General features: G+C 40.4%; 2 protein-coding genes across 4 annotated transcripts in view; one reads left to right on the top strand and one right to left on the bottom strand.

Moving 5' to 3' along the window:
* The window catches only part of ptpn11b (protein tyrosine phosphatase non-receptor type 11b), a 36,165-nt gene extending 25,655 nt beyond the window's left edge, over positions 1-10,510 (top strand). For both annotated transcript variants that reach the window (XM_080899330.1, XM_080899329.1), the window contains exons 7-16: positions 828-924; positions 1,142-1,221; positions 1,400-1,555; positions 2,586-2,717; positions 3,508-3,662; positions 5,739-5,806; positions 5,916-6,067; positions 6,306-6,406; positions 6,508-6,633; positions 7,852-10,510. In XM_080899330.1, the coding sequence (XP_080755456.1) occupies positions 828-924; positions 1,142-1,221; positions 1,400-1,555; positions 2,586-2,717; positions 3,508-3,662; positions 5,739-5,806; positions 5,916-6,067; positions 6,306-6,406; positions 6,508-6,595 (1,029 nt within the window). In that variant the 3' untranslated portion in view covers positions 6,596-6,633; positions 7,852-10,510. The remainder of the gene's footprint in view (positions 1-827; positions 925-1,141; positions 1,222-1,399; positions 1,556-2,585; positions 2,718-3,507; positions 3,663-5,738; positions 5,807-5,915; positions 6,068-6,305; positions 6,407-6,507; positions 6,634-7,851) is intronic.
* Positions 10,511-12,600: 2,090 nt separating this feature from the next.
* On the bottom strand, positions 12,601-17,670 carry rnf223 (ring finger protein 223). 2 transcript variants are annotated; one of them, XM_080900167.1, is made up of 2 exons: positions 17,386-17,670; positions 12,601-14,412 (listed from the first exon to the last, which is right to left on the bottom strand). In XM_080900167.1, exon 2 carries the CDS (start codon positions 14,330-14,332, stop codon positions 13,625-13,627), a length of 708 nt encoding a protein of 235 aa, XP_080756293.1. In that variant the 5' UTR covers positions 14,333-14,412; positions 17,386-17,670; the 3' UTR covers positions 12,601-13,624. The 2 variants fall into 2 exon arrangements, with proteins under 2 accessions (XP_080756293.1, XP_080756294.1); XM_080900168.1 differs by having other exon boundaries at positions 12,601-14,409.
* Between the last annotated feature and the right edge of the window lie 470 nt (positions 17,671-18,140).

The raw sequence follows: 18,140 nt of genomic DNA, 5'->3' as shown, positions 1-18,140 counted from the left end.
TGTTTTTATGAAAAATCAGAGCCACATAACAGTAGTAGTATAATGTCCTCATAAATGGATATCAGGCCGTATTTGAGGTTTACACAGTTACATTCGCGCCTGAAAATGTGTAAAATGTTTATTTTGTGACCCAGAATGAATAATAAGAGTAACATTAAAACTAACTAGCTGCCGCCATTGTTGGAAACTGAGCATGGCCGCGCTATGAATTCTGGGACACAGCTTCTTCTTCTTCAGGGTTTAACGGCAGCTGGCATCCTTGTACATGCAGTGCTGCCATCTTCTGTTTCAGTCCGTTATTACACTCTTAAATCCTACTACTTATTCCTGCGTCTTTTGTGATCTTACAAAGCTTCAAACGACGCGTCGACTATTAAATTAATCGTCGACGATTTTGATAGTCGACGTAATCGTGACTAGTCGACTAATCGTGGCAGCCCTAATTCATGGCACACCTGGTTTTAATTATCATTGCAAAGGAAATAAAGATTGATATAATTGCTTGACATATCTATTCTTCAAAAGCAGAGCCGGCCTCTAAAATGAATTTTAATAGGAAGTATAAATAAAGAACTGTGCTGTTAATAACAACTCGTATGGTGAAATGCTTCCTCTTCATTGTGCAATGTGAATGCTGCCGTTTTCCTATTGTTCCACTCCAGAGTGACCCCTGCTGTAGTAAAAGCCCATTACACTGTTAACTTTAATCTAGAGTAGCTCATATATAATTGTCTTCCTTTAAATTTCAGTTCCATTATTGTGGATTTCCTTTTGTTCGAAACTTCCCCCAACTCTGTGTTTCTCTTTGTTTTGCTGTCAATCTTCAGGTACTTCAGCAGCAGGAGTGTAAACTGCTGTATCCCCGGAAAGAAGGCCAAAAGCCAGAAAACAAGAGTAAAAACAGATACAAGAATATCCTCCCCTGTGAGTCACACAGCAGCCTGCCATTTCCTGCCTCTCCAACTTCCTGTGGAAAGTGACACAAATAGACAACATAGAGGCCTAAGCAGAGCATGCAGAGTTTTGCTTTGATGGCTCACAGCCTTTATGTTATGTTTGGGGAGGGGACAAAATCTAGTGTGGTCTCACAAAGCTGTAGACTTTTTGTTGTGTACTAATAGTTTTTACTTTGTGTTTTCAGTCGACACGACACGTGTTGAAATCAGGGAAATGGATCCTGATGTTCCTGGTTCAGACTACATCAATGCCAACTATATCAGAGTGAGTGTGTTCAGCATTAGATAAGACGTGTATCAACAAATGCATTATAAAAAAATATAGTAGTAGTAATAATAATGAGTATTCCTGGGATTTTGAGAACATTTATCTGGTAGCATGCTAGGTTCTCATCTTCATGTGATCATAGCTGCATAATTCTCATTCATGCTCACACCCATAGAGTATGCATGAAGATGGACGTTTTGTGGAGGAGGGGAAAGTCTTCATTGCCACCCAAGGGTGTCTACAAAACACAGTCGTTGACTTCTGGAAGATGGTGTATCAGGAGAATTCACATGTAATTGTCATGACCACAAAGGAGATGGAACGAGGACGGGTGAGCAGTTTGCAGCAAGCGTCCCCCAAATATGCAGCTTTATATTTTAGCAGAGGGTCTGTGGGGCAGTGAAACTCTAGTTCCATGTACAAAATACCTAAAGGAAAGCTAATGGACGTAATGGAAATGTCTTACTTTTCCTGATATAATTTTTCTTTTGCTGTTATCTTTTTTCTTTATCCTGTTTCAGTGGATGGAAGAGAAAAACTGTCAACATAAAAACATATTTCTGATTTAATTTAAAATGCTCACATTTTATGCATTGCCCTATATGAAATACTGGTGGTTTGCTCTCACTCATTTTTGTTCAGCTTTTTCAGATGTAAAGCATTATTAGATGGCTGTAGATTGGTGTGCGGTCATGTAGTAGCAATGATGGCGTGTGTTAAGTTTAGGGGGGAGGGGAGAAAGATGGCTGATATGACATGTAAGCTGATTGAAAAGCTGCTCGAGATGAGCGGGTTCTTTCGATGGTCTAATACTCGTCAGTCAGAGCAGTATTTTTCATTAGAGAGGGCAAATCAAACAGTGTTGGAAGGTCATGCTTCAGGAATTTTTAGTATCAAAAGCTTCATTCCCAGCATTGTAGTGCATTTTTCATTTTATTATTTATTGATTTTTTTTAATGCACACTTTGTGTCTTTTCAGTATCAGTTTGACTGATAAAAGACGTTAATGCAGCAGGCACTTGGGCATTTTTGCATGCTTTAAAATATTCATAGATCTACACACACAGGCACGACTTGCTCTTCTATTTTTGTGTACTTTACACATCAAGTACATCATGTAAATAGATGCTGCATGCACCATTATAAACCCTTTCATACGTCAGACGTATTTAAAACCAAGAAAATAAAAACAATTACAGCAAGATTTGTGCTTATGTTTAAAACTTTCCGCAGACTTAAAACCATAGATATCTAAGCTTTGAGTTGAATATTAAGAACTACATCCATGTTACCCTTTGCTGCCAAACAGTCACCTTTTAGGCTGGATGGAAAACTAAATCCTACTTTTTGCTCTGATTTAGAACAAATGTTTCCGTTACTGGCCAGACCTTCATGCCACTAAGGAGTTTGGAAAAGTGCTGGTGAGGAATGTGGACGAGCGGCCAGCACAAGACCATATCCTGAGGAAGCTGGAGGTGACACGTCTGGACCGGGTAGGGAACGCTCTATTCCCAGTCTGAGCCGACCCACTGACCTGAGGACAAATTATCTCACACCACACATGCACATGCTTGTGTTTGTACACTATAAGCTTGCACTTGTGGATTCACAGATCCACAATCCAGTGCTCATGCTCAGTTTTCTTGTGCTAAATGCATAAATAAATAAATCTTTAATGCTGCGTTTGGCGCGTGTATACAATAATAAGCAAAAAGTTCAGAGTGCCTGCTTTTCTTTTTTCTGTGTTTATTAATGAAAGCTTAGAGGCTGTTGCTTTGATCAGTGAGGAACACTGAATATTTCAGGGGTGATATTTGGACACACACACACACAGTCTGGATGTTAGGTGGGCTATAGCAACAGAGATGGAATATCCTCTGTTAACTTTTATTACAGTTCTTCTTTAAATGGGTTAAATTTTGATTTGAGTTTTTTCTTTTCATTTCAGTCTAGTTCCAGTTAGTTTCCAGAATAGGTCTGTATGTTTCAGTTCAGTTTTTATTCAGAAGAAATGTGATCAGAAGCACGACGTAGGCTATTCAGATAAGGTGTGACAACACAAACAACACTTTGGTTTATTGAGAATTATGATGTTATTTGATTGTGAGTTTCCATTAACACAGTCTCATCAGGCTGATTTGGAGAGGAAATGTCTTAGGTTCTAGGAATCCTTTGGTTTTCATTTTCCGATAGCTAGTTCTGTTTTTTTTGTTTGTTTGTTTTTTGTTTTTGTTTTTAAATCGTTTTTTGGTAACTTCACCTCATCATATTTGTCACTTATAGAAGGAGCCTGTGAGGTACATCTGGCACTATCAGTACCTGAGCTGGCCAGACCACGGAGTGCCCAACGAGCCTGGAGGCGTCCTCTGGTTCCTAGAGGAGGTCAACCGCACCCAGAGCACCATTCCACACACTGGGCCAATTGTCGTCCACTGCAGGTATGACAAGGAAGAAAATGGACTATTTTATTATAGGATGCTCATGCAACTTCACTAATTCTGGGTTGGGATTATAAAAAAACAACAACAAAGAGATCGGTTTCTCACACTGACAATAACAGTTATGTTCTTCTGCATACACATACATAAAGCACTTTGTTAGAAGCATCTGCTGTTGTGGTTGTTTTTTTTTTTTGTTTTTTTTTATATGCAGGCATCCCATCAGCCAGTGATGTACTGAAAGATGAAAGTCTGTTGATATCAAAATGGTGCGACTGGCATCTCAGTGACTTGTCTGTGATAGCACTGTCGGTACTGGGCAACTGGTTTGACTACTTTTGAAAGTGCTGAACTCCTGGTGGTTTCTACAGTTTACTCAGAGTGGCTATAAAAATATTGATGACTGCTCCTTACAACTGGAAAGTGTCCCAGAATCAGAAACCTTTAGTTCAGCATCAGGTTTAATTCCTTGTAACCAGGAACTGAAATCTGAGACTTAACAAAAAAAACCCCAGCTTGTTTGATGAATATCCATTTGGAGTTGTGGCCAAATTTTGACATTAATACCAAGAACCTGGGAACCCTACCTGCTGGTTAAAGTCTGCACTTGGTATAGTGGCATATACACTTTTGGCCTCTTAATGTGAGTTGGTCATAGTTTTAAATATAGTTTCATAGTTGAAACTAAAGCTGGCTGTGTTTGTGTTTACATATTTATTTATTGTTTCCTTTTACAAGTTTCATTTTACTTTCATAGTCACAAAGAGTTAGTCACAAAGCAAGTTCAAAGTGGTTTTGTGAACATGAGGAAGAACATTGGACTTCAGCAGTCTGTCCAGCCACCAGATCAGCAGAATCCCTTTGAAATGAGCTAAAAGTGCAAATCTACACAATGTATGTCAATCAGGCTGGCCCCAGCTGAAAATGCTCCTGTGGTTGTAAGGGTTAATCGTAAGCACCTAAATTTCACCAACTGAATTTGTTTAATTTTTTTTTTTTTCCAGTTGGCCACTTGGGTGTGCTATGATTAAGGTTTATAATCTGGAGTTAAGAACGCCAGTTTGGTTAACAACTTGTCAGTTTTAATTTTCATTTTAATTCGGCCGATATAGTGTGACCACAATGTGGTCGGCCACAATCAATGTCGACCTCCGATTAAGTCCCAAGCTCGGTGTTCGTTCAGAAATGAAGGTTTAAACACACACACTCTTAATCTCGCTGAATATAACTAAATATAATAGGTAATTTTGAGGGCCTAACTATTAAAAGTCTGTAGAGAACAGGCAGCTGTTTGATCTGTTTTTAATGGATATATCAAAACAAGCAACACACACATTGTTGCGATAAATGCAATGTCTTGAAAAAAAATATCCCAAATTAATTAACATAAAAAACATTTTTTTTAAAAATTCAGACGTACAGTTTTGCACACACACTGTGTCTATTGCGTTTGCAGACATGTTGATACCAAATGTTTTAAACAGTTTTTTTTAGTGTGGTATTCTTTCTCTTAACACACCCATCCAAACATGTACTGTAAACACAAGGACAACACTGACCTGACTCTTAAACACAGCGGTCAGCTGGCTTCAGATAAATCCGCCTCTATAAACAGAGATGTGCTTATGCACAGTCTGTAAGCAAGGACCAAGATAGCAGAAGCCTTCTGGTTGTCTCAGCACTGTTTACCAGTCAAGTTTGAGCGGGGTTTGGTTTCATGCAGCTCAACAGTCCATATTCTGGTTTTGCAGTCAATTCAGCAGTTTGTCAGCACATTTTAAGCTTATCTGCATTTGTAAACAGTGGGCCTGATTTCTGCTGACTACTTTGAAAGCACCACAATTGTCCATTGCCTTCACGGTCTACATCAGCAGACATTAATGGTGGGATTGTTGATGAAAATTGTTGATTTTTTTTTTCCCTTAAAGCAATAAATGGAAATAAAAACAAGTGAAACCTCAGCTTATACTTGTGTACTCAAATATTCTCATAACTGTTTTTCACCTGGATTCTGATGCTTTTCTTCAAGTATTGTAGCTACACATGGTTTTAACCTTAAACTTCTTCTTGTTAAAGTGCAGGCATCGGCAGAACTGGCACAATTATCGTCATTGACATCCTTATCGACATTATTAACCGCCAAGGTATGAGGCTCAGATATGAAACTTTCTGGATTGTGAATCCTTTACTTTTTAATAAAGATATATATCTTTGTGCTTCAGTTCTGCTAACATTTGGATCTGCGTGTTTTAGGTCTCGACTGCGACATCGATGTCCCAAAGACCATCCAGAGGGTACGGCAGCAGAGATCAGGCATGGTGCAAACAGAGGCTCAGTATAAGTTCATCTACATGGCTGTGCAGCAGTACATAGACACAGTGCAGAAGAGACTGGAGGAGGAGCAGGTAATTGGCTATATTAGTGTTTTTTACTGTATTAAAACATTAGATTTTTGACGGAGCAGTGAAGCCGTATAAAGTCCGTCAGTTACATTTTAAACGCTAGAGCTGAGAGGCAAATCATCAGCATGTCAGCTGGTTAGGCGTGTTTACCACTTGCTCTTTCACTGCTGAATGTGGTTACAGTTTGAGATGGAGTAATTTCAGTAGATGACAGATTAATTTATTTTTTGTCACTTTTCAGAGGAATAAGATGACAGAGAGGGAATATTCCAATATCAAATATCCCCAGATGACCAACTCGAGGTCCAAGCACAACATGACCTCCTCACGCTCTTCTTCTGTGTAAGTCCATCAGGCATACACGTGTTAAAAAAATGTCATCATAGGACTTAAACAGGGTTTGACAGTGGGTTCATTTTCACAGTGATTAATTTCTCTTTTAGGCTGACAAACGACGATTCATCAAGCGTATACGAGAACATAAACTTCAAAAGCCCTCAGACATCTTTCAGCAGTAATACCAGGAGGTAAAATCGGCGCCGTGGACCTCCTCTTCTGTCTGCCTCTCTGTAAGTGTCAATTTTTATTTCCATGTTTCTCAGAGATCCATCCTTTAAGCTAGGAAAAAAAAAGCCCAACATTGTTTGTTTCATTGTTTCCTTTTCCTTCTGCCTTAGTCAGTTTAGAAAACTACCACAAGCATTTCTGGTTTCACGTGCTGGATTCCATTAACAGTAAATGTAGCTTTGGGTGGAAAAAACAAAACAAAACTAACTTAAGCCTGACGTGTCAGAAAATGTTTCCCCTAAAATCAAAGCTCAAGGTGTTCTTCCGCTGATGGCGGAAAGTTCTGTTTCTTCCAGTGTTGAATTAATTTTCCGTGTGTAAGCAGAAAGGTACTTTTCCTATATTTTTTTTTCAGTTTTAAATTATAGGTTAGCCAGGAGCAGCTGAGTTGGCTTTAAAGAATACCAGTGCTCCCTTCTTTTTTTTTTTTTCTTTTTTTTTTTTAAGAGCAACAAAAGACTGAATTTAATTTCAAATTATAATGAACCTCAGTTCTCACACTGTCATTCTTTTCTGTCATGGTGACTAATATAAGCACCAAGACAAGGAACCCAGCAGTGTTACAGGGAATGAATCATGACTTTGATTCTGGGGTCACAGGCACAAAACGTATTCTGAATACAGCATTGATTACAGTTGAATGTATTTAAAATGCATTAATTGAATGTGGCGTGTTGTTTCTGGAGGACTTCTGTCAGATATTTTTTAAAATGCATAACATAAAAGACTAACTACCATTCTCCTCAGCCTCTCTCCGTCTTTCTTGGCTCAAACTTTGATACAAATATGGAAAAGATTTAATTTTCATGGGTAGTTTCAAATTTTTAGCTGTGCATCAGTGTTTACGAGCGTGTGGTTGGAGGCGTATATGATTGTATGTAGAAAGTATTAAGTAAGTAATGGGTGCACTTAAACCTGCACCTATTGCTGCTTGATGTGCAGCACTCAACAGGGAATGTTGAAGAGCAGCATGATGGATCAATAAATTCCTAAATATCAAAATGTCCTGAGTGAAGTTATAAAAATCTAATTAATAATAAATGAGTAAATAAGATCCCTGCCAGAAAGACTGAGGACATGTTTGTGTAACTTCAGTGATGCTTGAGAACAGCGTCATTATATTTATTTTATAATTTCGATCTGATTCGAGCATCAAGTCATGAAATGTAAAATCCAAACCGTACTTGGTCTACATGTCTGTGTTTCTTTCACTTTCTCAGCTCCTGAAAATCCCTTGGGAGGGTGGGGGGGGCTCCACACTCGGTACACTCCACATCGCTGGATCTTGGCGTGGACCGAAAGTGGCGGGCTGATGTGTCTGCTGCCACCGTCCTGCTGGACTTCTGTCTGTCCGGACTTCTGTGGAGTCCACAGCATAGTGCTCTTACTCAGGCCCCCCACTTCCACTTGCCCTTTTTCTTCCCTCCTGTGCTAATGCTTCTCCCTTTCTTAACCAGCACAAGTGCCTTGTCACAGGATGTGTCTGTAATCTAGCCAACCCAAACCCACTGTTACTCTGCAAGTCTACATGAGGGCGAAAAACAGTTTTCTCTTAGGGTGACAGATATTAAATGTGGAGCCCGGCCTGGCCTCAAGTGAACGTAGCTGTGTGGGACTAAGGGAAGAGGTCAAAACTAAGCCGTTTGTCCGCACGCTGCCCCGACTCACTCGGTTATCTCTTTCTCAGTCTTGGCTGCTTGTCATCTAAATTGGATTCTAAGACCGTTTTTGCTGTGTTCTGTCTGTCCAGCTGTGGTGGTTATTAATGTGGCCGCTGAGTGATGGCAAGGGCAGTTGCATAACCTGCTTCATGACCCCAGTCACAAGACGGGCAAGCAAGTCCCCTCCCTCCTTTGAATCTTTAATGAAGTTGTCTTTTTAAGTTGTGAAAGTGAATAAATTTTATTTAGATATGACTGATTATCAAAGTTTTGTATTGTGAAGGAGTTATATATAATCTCACTAGCTGCAAATGCAATCCACTGTTCTTTGACAATTTTGGAGGTGATTTGTTTTCGCTGTCGGGACAAAACCCGTCTGCCCCGACTGTCTATGAACGTGAACATGACCTCCAGTTAAAGAACAGTCATTCATGAAAACTAGGGCTGTTCTGTCCATGAAGTCATTTTTTTTTTTCTTTTACTGATGTTGGTATAATGGTTATGTTTTGATGTTTATTTAAATATATATTTATAAAGATGCGCTGTGGTGTAAGAAATCATTCTTAGATATTTGAAGTCCATATTTGACAGAAAACTGGGTGGAAAGGATTCCTGAATGGACGGTCGGAGTCGTGCTCAGCCGACCGCCGTCTCGCAGCTTAGTTTGACTGGTCGTCCTTGTTAATCAGCGGGTCTGATGCTGTTCAACATCTGTCAGGGGGTAGATTGTCACAAGGAGACAAGGGAAAGGGGGGCGATTACAGTGAGGCAGATGGCCATCTGGCCCACTGTAATCACCCCGAGATTGAAGAATAGATTTGTCTCCAAAAAGTAATTTAGAAGATGGCCGTAATCCAGGCTTGATGATAGCAGAGAGAGTAAGCTGACGTCACTGATGTGATAAGGAAGACAGCGGTGCCGCTGTGCAAAGGGCTGTGCAGCAGCTTGTTGGCTACTTTTAGCCTCAAGAAGCAGCACCAAAATATCCTGTGCAAATAGAAGCGTAGAAATGTTGGAAGTCTGTCCTAGATGGTTTAAACCGTAGTCACTCAATGTCCTGAAAACCCCCCCCTTTTTTTTCTTTTCTTTTTTTTTATATAAAAAAACCCCCAACAAACTACTGAATGTCTGACCGGTGGAACGTACCCTTGGTAATATGTTCAGTCCACTTTTTTCCTATTCAAGCATCAAAATAAAAGCGTGACTGCGTGGCACTCGTTCACACCGTTCGTCTTTACAGCTGGACTCCCGCAGGTGCAGCTTGTGATTTAATGTTATTTTTGAAATGAACACAATTTATGATGCAGCCAAGCACAATCAAGTTCTTCTTTCTTTAAATGGTTGACTCTTATGTGAATAAAAGCTCTGTTTTACATGAATGTCGGTGAAGGCCCACAGGACGTCTGTGGGTGAAGAAAATGCTGCACCACTTGTTCGTCCCTTGAATTCGAGCACTGATGGCGTGTGAATCCTCCTGTTTTTGTTTTTCTCTTCATGAACTGTGATTTATGTCCAATGAATGAGACTTGTTGGTTTGTTTTCTTCGTCCTGCGCTGGGATAATTTTTTTCTTTCTTTCTTGTATTTTTCTTCTGCCTCTATTGGTCAGATTGTGTTTATGATTTGGTGAAACATCAGTACTTGAAAGTGTGAAACTGCTGAACCTCAGGCTGTGTGGATGTTCGTCAGCTTTTTTGTTTTTTTTTGTAGTGCACTAAATTTTTGCCATCAGTGTTTATCTTTTGTTTTTTGTTTCAGATTGTATAGTTTTTGATTTTTATTTGTTCTTGCTTTTTTTGTACCTTGACTTTTTTGTAAATCTGTAATTTTACCAATGATAAAATTCAGGCTCTGAGTTGTACCAGCGCACACAGAGCTTTGCAGAAGTAATGTGGTATTTTCACTCTGCTCGTCATCTTACACTTACTTGAACATGAGTTCAATGTGTGTGCATTTCGGAGGTTTTTTGTTTGTTTGTTTGTTTTGTTAGTTTTTGTTTTTTCATCCCCCTGTTCCTCTGATTGCAGTAAACCCGAAATGAGTAGTGTCGTTCAGTGGAAGCTTTTCCCTTTTGCTCTTTTTCTTGCACTGGCTCCACCCAGACGCCTTGTTTTTTGCTGTATAGACTACAACGGCTGACACGATGATCTGTCAGAGCAACAAAATGATTTATCATAGTTTAATAAAAATCTATGATGGCACTATATAAGGTTAAATGTTTTCATTTGATTTTATGTTCTTTTAGTTTCTTACTTCAAAGGAGAGAGAATCTTTCATTCTACAGTCACGTCATATCGGTACGTTTCATAAAAATAATCGGGTCTTTACCAAGGTCTTCATATCATTTAAATACAGTCTCAGGTGTGAGTGTGTGAGACTCATTACAGCTGCTTAATTATTTACAAAAATAAGCCAAAGTGCAGCAGTGTGTGGAAAAACTAAGGGTAATGTAGCAGCTAGGTGCTGCTAATCAAAGGCATTTGATTTACTGATTATCCAGAAATGTGAGCATCTCTGCATAAAGGAAAGAAGCAACTGCTGTTGGGAAGGAATATGTAGCTACTTCCAAAAACTCAAACTTCCAACGTTCCAGACTGGGATTATTTATAAGTGGAAAAAACATTTGGGACAGGTGCCAGTCTGTCTTGGAGTGGACGTTTGAGCAAATTCAGACTGAGGTCAAACCATGCAGTTCTAAGAGAAACCACGACCAAAGACATGAGCGCTACGTTTCAGGCCTGAGTTGATGTTAAAGTTTATGATAGCACAAAACTTTGGAACTATGAAAAAGTTGCTGGGAGAAGGCCTCCTTTCTCCTGTGCACAGTACAGTAGTTTAGGTTTGCAAAGCTGGATCTTAGCAAACCACAAGACTTCAGGAACAGGACATATGAGACCAAAGTGAAGATGTTTAATGCACAGTGCTATGTTTAACAAAAACACAGCCCATGAGCACAAACACCTCACACCAGCTGTCAACCATGGTGGTGGAGAGGTGATAATCTGGGTTTTGCAACCACAGGACTTTGGCTCCTTGCAGTCTTTGAGTCAACTATGAATTTCTCTGTATACCAAAGTATTCAAGTCAAATATGACGCCATCTGTCTGACAGCTAAAGCTTTGCTCAAACTGGGTCATGCAAAAGGAGAATGATCCCACTGTAGCAAATCTGCTACAGACTGTCTGAAAAAGAAAAGAATCATCGTGCTACAATTACCCGTCAGAGTTCAGACCTCATCTTTGGGTGGAACATTTATGCTGTACCTAAACGAATGCCCGCAAATCTCAATGAAGTGAAGCAATGTTGTAAAGAAGAGAGTGGGCTAAAAATCCTCCACAGTGATGTGAGAGTTTGATAAAGTCTTACAGAAAATCATTACTTTAACTTTTATTGCTGCTAAAGGTGGTTCTACAAGCTACTGAATCATGGGCTGTGCTAATGACAAGCTCATACCTTTCTATGCTTAGTCACTCCATTTGTCATTTCATTTGGTAAAAGCTTTACAGCACGGTACTGATCACCAACCTGCTCGTACTAAAAGCAAGGCAGGAAAGACTGAAAAAACACCAGTGTTTCATGGTTGAAGTGGCTTAAAGAAAATATGCTTTAGAACTCCAGAGCAAATAAAACAGGCGATGAGTGTGAAATTAGTGCTTTCCTAGCTGAATTTCAACAAGCTAGTTTTCTTTTGCTGCCTGTCACAAGAAAATTGGCCGTTCAAATCTGCTTTATTGGAGGCAGGCATTTATAAAAGGCTTCTTTATAGGAAATGATCAATTTAAATGTAGAGAAGTTTATTTCCAACTAACAAGAACTTATTAAGAAGTATTTATTTTGACTTCCTTTTTCTATTTAGGGGAAACTGCTTCGAGGCCGTGATTCAGCACCTTTCTCTTTCGCCTGGATTTATTGTTTAACCACATTTACCAGCAGCTTCAGCTGGTACTTGAGGAAATTCTCCTTTTATGGCTTCCTCTAAATGAAGCTCGAATCAACATAATGCTCTTATCATCCATATGCCACGTGTGAGCTCTGGAAAGCCCCCACAACCCAACTTTTTCCGTCATGTCACACAGAATCCAGGAAGAAATAAAGACGGCTTCCTGTCCAGACAAAGGAGGAGCTGGCTTTTATGGTGACGGTTTAATGGTTACATAGGGCATGGTTTGTTTTTTAACTTGATAATGAGATTACGCTTTGTTTTAATTAGCATAAAAGGGTGTGAGTAGCTTTGTGTCTGTTTGAGGCTTTAGAAACTTAATTTGTGATTCAACTTTGTTCAAATGATTTATTTTCCAGAATCATAATCTGAGTTTTTGTTTGTTTTTTTTATTTAAAGTTTGTAGAAAAGGTCTTAAGAAAACACACTTTACACATAGTTTTTCATTGACATACTGGGAACACTTCTTCGTGCTGCCAGACGGACATTTGCAAAGCAAAGTTCAACTTTCATGTGCCAGTGTCTCTGAGCTTTCCTGGTTGTGTACAAGTAGACACAATAAATTAACCCAGCTGCGCTCCAGTCCATTGAGCCTGCTAGAAAGCAAAAATCATGTCTAATTTCAAAATACAAGTGCAGATTAAAGTGCTGAGATTCTTCATCTTCTCTGTGCCGCTAAACAAACACAGATGAAGCTGGTCTCGCTTCACTGTGTGGTGTTATTTGTAAATCAGTCGTGTCCACAGACTGTAAAAGATGGACATAGCTGCTGGTTCATGGTCTACCATTGAAGCCTTTAGTTTTATTTTTTATTGTTTTAAATATACATAATGAGTGGCTGTGATATGACAAGACCCACCCACTTTAGAAAAATGAGGTAATAAATCAGGTGAGAAGTACGTAGTTCTCCCTGCTGGCTAAGGCGCATCCATGTTGGCTTCACTTTACAGACTGAAGCTAGTCCATCCTTTATCTACAGTTTATGGTTGTCTGTGTGAACAAGAAATTTCATCTCATTATAACGTAAAAAAAACAAAACAAGCTATGTCAAGAATTCTTTTGCCCTATAACACCATAATAACATGTCACTGGTGAAAATGGCTGCAGTCAGTGTTACTTTACAGGCTGTTTGCCTGCTTGCAGTTTTTTAAACCGCCACCGCGAGGCACTGAAGTCAAATGTCTAAAAAAGTTTGCACATAGACGCTTTAAGCTTTGCGGCTCTTTTTCAAATTGAAAATGTGAGGAGCTGTTTCTGTGTAGCAATAATAAAATACACTTTTAAGACAATTTGGAAATAATAATAATAATAATTAAAATGTCACACAACAGTACAAATGTATCATTCACAATATTCTAAGCATTTACAAGTGAAGTCCAGGTAGTTTCAATGTTTATCCCACCAGTTTCTTGAACATGGCACTGGTGATGTTGGGGTTGGGGGTGGTACTGATGGTCGTGTGGGTGCTTTCGCTGAAGCAGCGCATATTCCCGGTGCTGAACACGCACTGCAGAGGCCACAAAACGACCACAATAAGCAGCACAAGGAGCAGAATGAAGAGGATCATCTTCTTGCAGTCAGCCACTCTGTCCACCATAGTGAGATGGCGCTGTGGAAGCTCGGGAGCAGTGTCCATCTTGGAGGACCCAATGTCAATGCAGACGCAGAAGGCCGTAGGACTTTCAGGGTCCCCTGAGCTATTATGATTCTGCCTGCTCTTGTAGCACAGCCTCTCCCCCTCCAGCCACACCGGCTCCTCCTGCTGCTGGTGGCTGGGCAGCTCGCAGAGGACCTCGCGGCTGGTGGCTAGGGCTGGGGGTCCTTCCTTTGGCAAAATAGTGGCCTGCCGGCAGATGGGGCAACGGATGTCTAAGGTGGGGTTTTTGTTGTTGTGGTTGGACAGCGCATTGAGGCGGGAAAGGCACTCCAAGCAGAAGGTGTGGGTGCACTGCAGCTGCTTGGGTGTTTTGAAGACATTGTCGTAGGTGTTGTAGCAGATGGAGCACTCGGGCTGGTTTGCCACTGACACCTTCTTTTGCAGCTCTCCAGCGTCTTCCTGGGAGGGTATCGTCACGTGCCAAACCTGCTGGGTATCTTCCATCTTTAGAGGTCTTTGACGTCCTTTGTCAACTCTCCTTTTGGGCTCTCAGGCTGTTGCCTTGGTCTGTCCTGAAGTCCCTGCTGGAGTGAAATGCACAGATTAGTATTCAGAGTTCTTAAAAATGCCGTAGAAATTGCAACAGTTTACAGTCATGCCTAGCCAAGGCAGGATTTATCCAGTCATACTGGATAAATCCTTAGTGTTCTTAGCCTCACTTGGTACACTGATAATATTACAAAGTTTAAAGTTTTTATCCTGTCAAGGAGTATTTCGGGAACGATGCATAACGGGTCAAATATGCTGTGTGATAAGGCAGCATGCACAAAGATATAAATCAGTTAAGTGACCACAAAATGAAAAGAAGCCCTCCAGCCCCTACACAGTGTGGGCAGTGCTGCAGGTACAGCGCCAGTCATGACAACATTTTGATCAGGCCTCAAAAAAGAAAAGCCAAAGACCTTTAGTTCTGCTATAAATCATAGAACTTATTAACGGCTGCTGGATGCGCACTGTGTAGTTTAGTGTTGTAATGTAGAGGGAGTGAATGAGTCAGTCTTCAGTAAGCAATGAAAGCCAAGGATCTCTTTTTTTGTTATTTGTTGAACGCTGTTTGTTGAACATCCTGGTCAACACCTACGGGGTTATCAGATTTTCACGCTGGGTGAATGTCTTCATTGTGGAAATGTAAAGCGTGAGGACTCGTGTTGAGAGTCACCCTGATTGTTTTGGGAATCCATTCCTGTTCTTGGGTCTCTACAAGACTGTTCAGTGTATTATACAGCATCTCTCATCAGCTGCAGTGAATATTAAAAGAATCTACATTATCTAACCAGTTTTGATATAATTGTTTAAAACTGGTGGGAATAAAGCGGCTTCACTGAAGGCTGGAGAGCCTCCACACAGAGAGCCTTCTTTTGGTTTGTACTTCCTCTTAAAAAACGTCCTGTCATCACAGCTCACATGCACCACGCTGAGCTTATTTTGGTTGGCTTTTACGACAGATACTGTCTCCTTCAAGTTTTAACTTCGTCACCTTTTTTTACATCACGTCTAACTGCCTGCTGAATAGTGACTCATAGAATTTGTTTGGATCCTTTACCTGTCTTTTTTTGTATTTTTGTGTTTTATCTTGTACTTTCTTTTATATTTTATTAAAACATCTGATGAACACCCTCTAAAACAGCCGAATGGATTATTTCTTTACTCTTCTGGAAATATTAACCGATTCATTGATGTGTGAAAAATGGGAGAGTCTCAAAATGAATCCACAATAAAAGTCCCTATTCCATTCAAACTCAAAGCTTTATATATCTTCCTAGGAAAGAACCCTAATGTTGTAGTTTTGGTATTAAAAGTCAGTCATTTTGAGGGTTTCTGTGTGTTTGTGGATTAGGGATGAACGATGTCAGCACAGGTGTTCTCCTCTCTGTGCCCCGAGGGCCGGTCTTGTCCCAGTTCTCCCATCTACACAAAGTCCCTGCTTGTTCTCCACCTAATCATTCCATCTGCCCTTCACATTCCTGCACAGGGAGCTCTCTCCCTCCACATGTCTGCTGAATGCTTCAGTAGGATGAGGACAGATTTCTCGGTATAATTACACCAGTCTTATCAGTTTAAAGACTCCTTTAACCGCGGATTCTGAATCAATTACACTCTCTTTCAAATTGCGGTTTAGTTGTCGGGCGTGCCCCTTTACTGGACGCCCGTGGCACTGCAGTACGAGGTAGAAGACCTCCAGATAACACTCCCAGTGACTAGTGTCTGATGCAGCACACTGAAAATTCAGTTCATTTCAATATTACCAACGCTGATTAACCACAAAATGACACTTACGCAAAACAAGCAAACGTTGAACATTGTAAGGATTTAGCAAATATTTAAACACCTACTTAAAGGTTCATATGTGGCTAATTATTGTATTTCATGTGTTTTAAAGGCACACTGAGCCAGGTCAAGGTCTTACGAAAAGAGGAAAAGTCGTTTGATGATCCCACGCAAGCTCCCTGCATCTACAGTAATAAAGTAGCTAAATTTAAACTGATTGGCTGGATGTGACATCTCCTGCTCTGTTTCCATGTCTGTTAATCTGGTAACAAACTTGTTAAACTTTTACAGGTTTCAGTCTGGTGGCTGGTCAGAAGGAATGCACTGAGGACACTTCACAGATTATAGTCTGACTCTCTGACCTTACAAATTTACTTCATTTAGAAAGAAACATCTGCTCACAGGGACATTGTGTTTGTTTGGTTGTTCTTGTTCTTGTTTTGGTAGTTGAATCTGTGGGATTGCTTCTGGAAATTTCCTGTAAATATTCTACTGTTAATGTGTAAAGATTGTAATACTTCAGAGTTTATCATTAGCCCCTGTGGGCTCTGTTTAAGTATTAGTAGACTGCCCTAGCACACGGCTCGAGCAATACGCAGTAATAGGACAGAGTCACATGTTTTTTTCTCCTCACCCATCCCACTGACACAATTCTTTTACAACTTATTTGTGTATTACTATCCCATCCCCCTCCCACCCACCCACCTCGCTTCTTTGTGTCAGGCTCAACTGCCATCTCTAGTGTCGCACTACCTGTTCTCCATTTGAAAGGTAAATGTAACTCGACCTGCCGACAGTTTGAACTAGGGGCGGCTCGAGACGGTTTAACTGATCGTGAGATTAGGTCGAGGCAAAAACAGATCTGTTCAGCAGGTAGCATGTGTACGCGCAAAGGACAATGCAGGAAGCAGTAGTGCAGACATCTGATAAACTGAATACACAGATAGCCACTGGTGAAATGTGGCTGCTGCAGCAGGAGATCATGAACATGTGTTGTGACGGTACCACTCTTTGCATCTCAGCAGTATGGAGATGAGATAAAACAGCCTCATTTGTCAAAGACAGCCTGGAGTGTGATTTTGTTCAATTTAACGGGTAATAATAAATAATCAAATATGGGTGCAAACACTAAAGTGCAGCATTTAAAGCCTTTTAGTTTAACATCAGTGAGCTACAAACTGTTTAAAAAATTGCCTCAAAACAGCATGAAGAACAAAAGTTCAGTTTACCTGTTAGATGATTAAGATGTGCTCCTGTCTTGATCGCGGTTGGGCCGAGCTCAGCTCACTCCCTCAGAACTTGGCAAAGCATTTTTCTCTGTCAAATTCAACTGACTTCCAAATTCACACCAGGGAGTTTGGGGTGTTAATTGTGCCTCTGCTCAGGTTGAGGTCCTCCTCCGTGGTGTTTGTTCGAGTGGGTGCGTGTTCAGAGGCTGAGTAATGGCTCGCTGTGTGAGAGTCAGCTCTGAGTTGTCCCTCCTCAGTGTCACCTGTCAGGCTCTGTCAGCTCCCCTTTTTAGCCCTCTATGTAAATGGCCTCAACAGAGTTTTGGCCTTGAGGCGGGGAGGGAGGAGGAGGAAGGGGAGGAGGAAGACGCCTCACAACTTCAAGGAGAGTAGTACACATTACTGGCCTGTCTTTTTATGTTCTTTCATGCCTCTTTCTGCCTGTGCTCACTGTCTCTCCACACATAAAACAAACACCTATAACCTACAGCACACTAATCACACTCAATCTGATATATTATTGACGTGACTGCAACATTCATTTTCTTGTCAACAGCACTCAAATCTGTGCCCTTAAAACAAAAACCTTTAGGATTGACTTTTTCAGAGAATAAATAAATGCAAACAGACTGAAACTGCCTTTTTTTTTTTTTTTTTTTTTAACACAACCAGTGTGCTTAAGATACACAATACATATACATGTCTCATTTCCATGTAGCCACTGATAAGGCGACAGGTGGTGATAGAGGAATATC

The sequence above is a fragment of the Rhamphochromis sp. 'chilingali' genome (assembly GCF_963969265.1).
Source record: "Rhamphochromis sp. 'chilingali' genome assembly, chromosome: 12".
Taxonomy (NCBI): domain Eukaryota; kingdom Metazoa; phylum Chordata; class Actinopteri; order Cichliformes; family Cichlidae; genus Rhamphochromis; species Rhamphochromis sp. 'chilingali'.
This window is presented reverse-complemented; position numbering and strand designations above follow the sequence as displayed.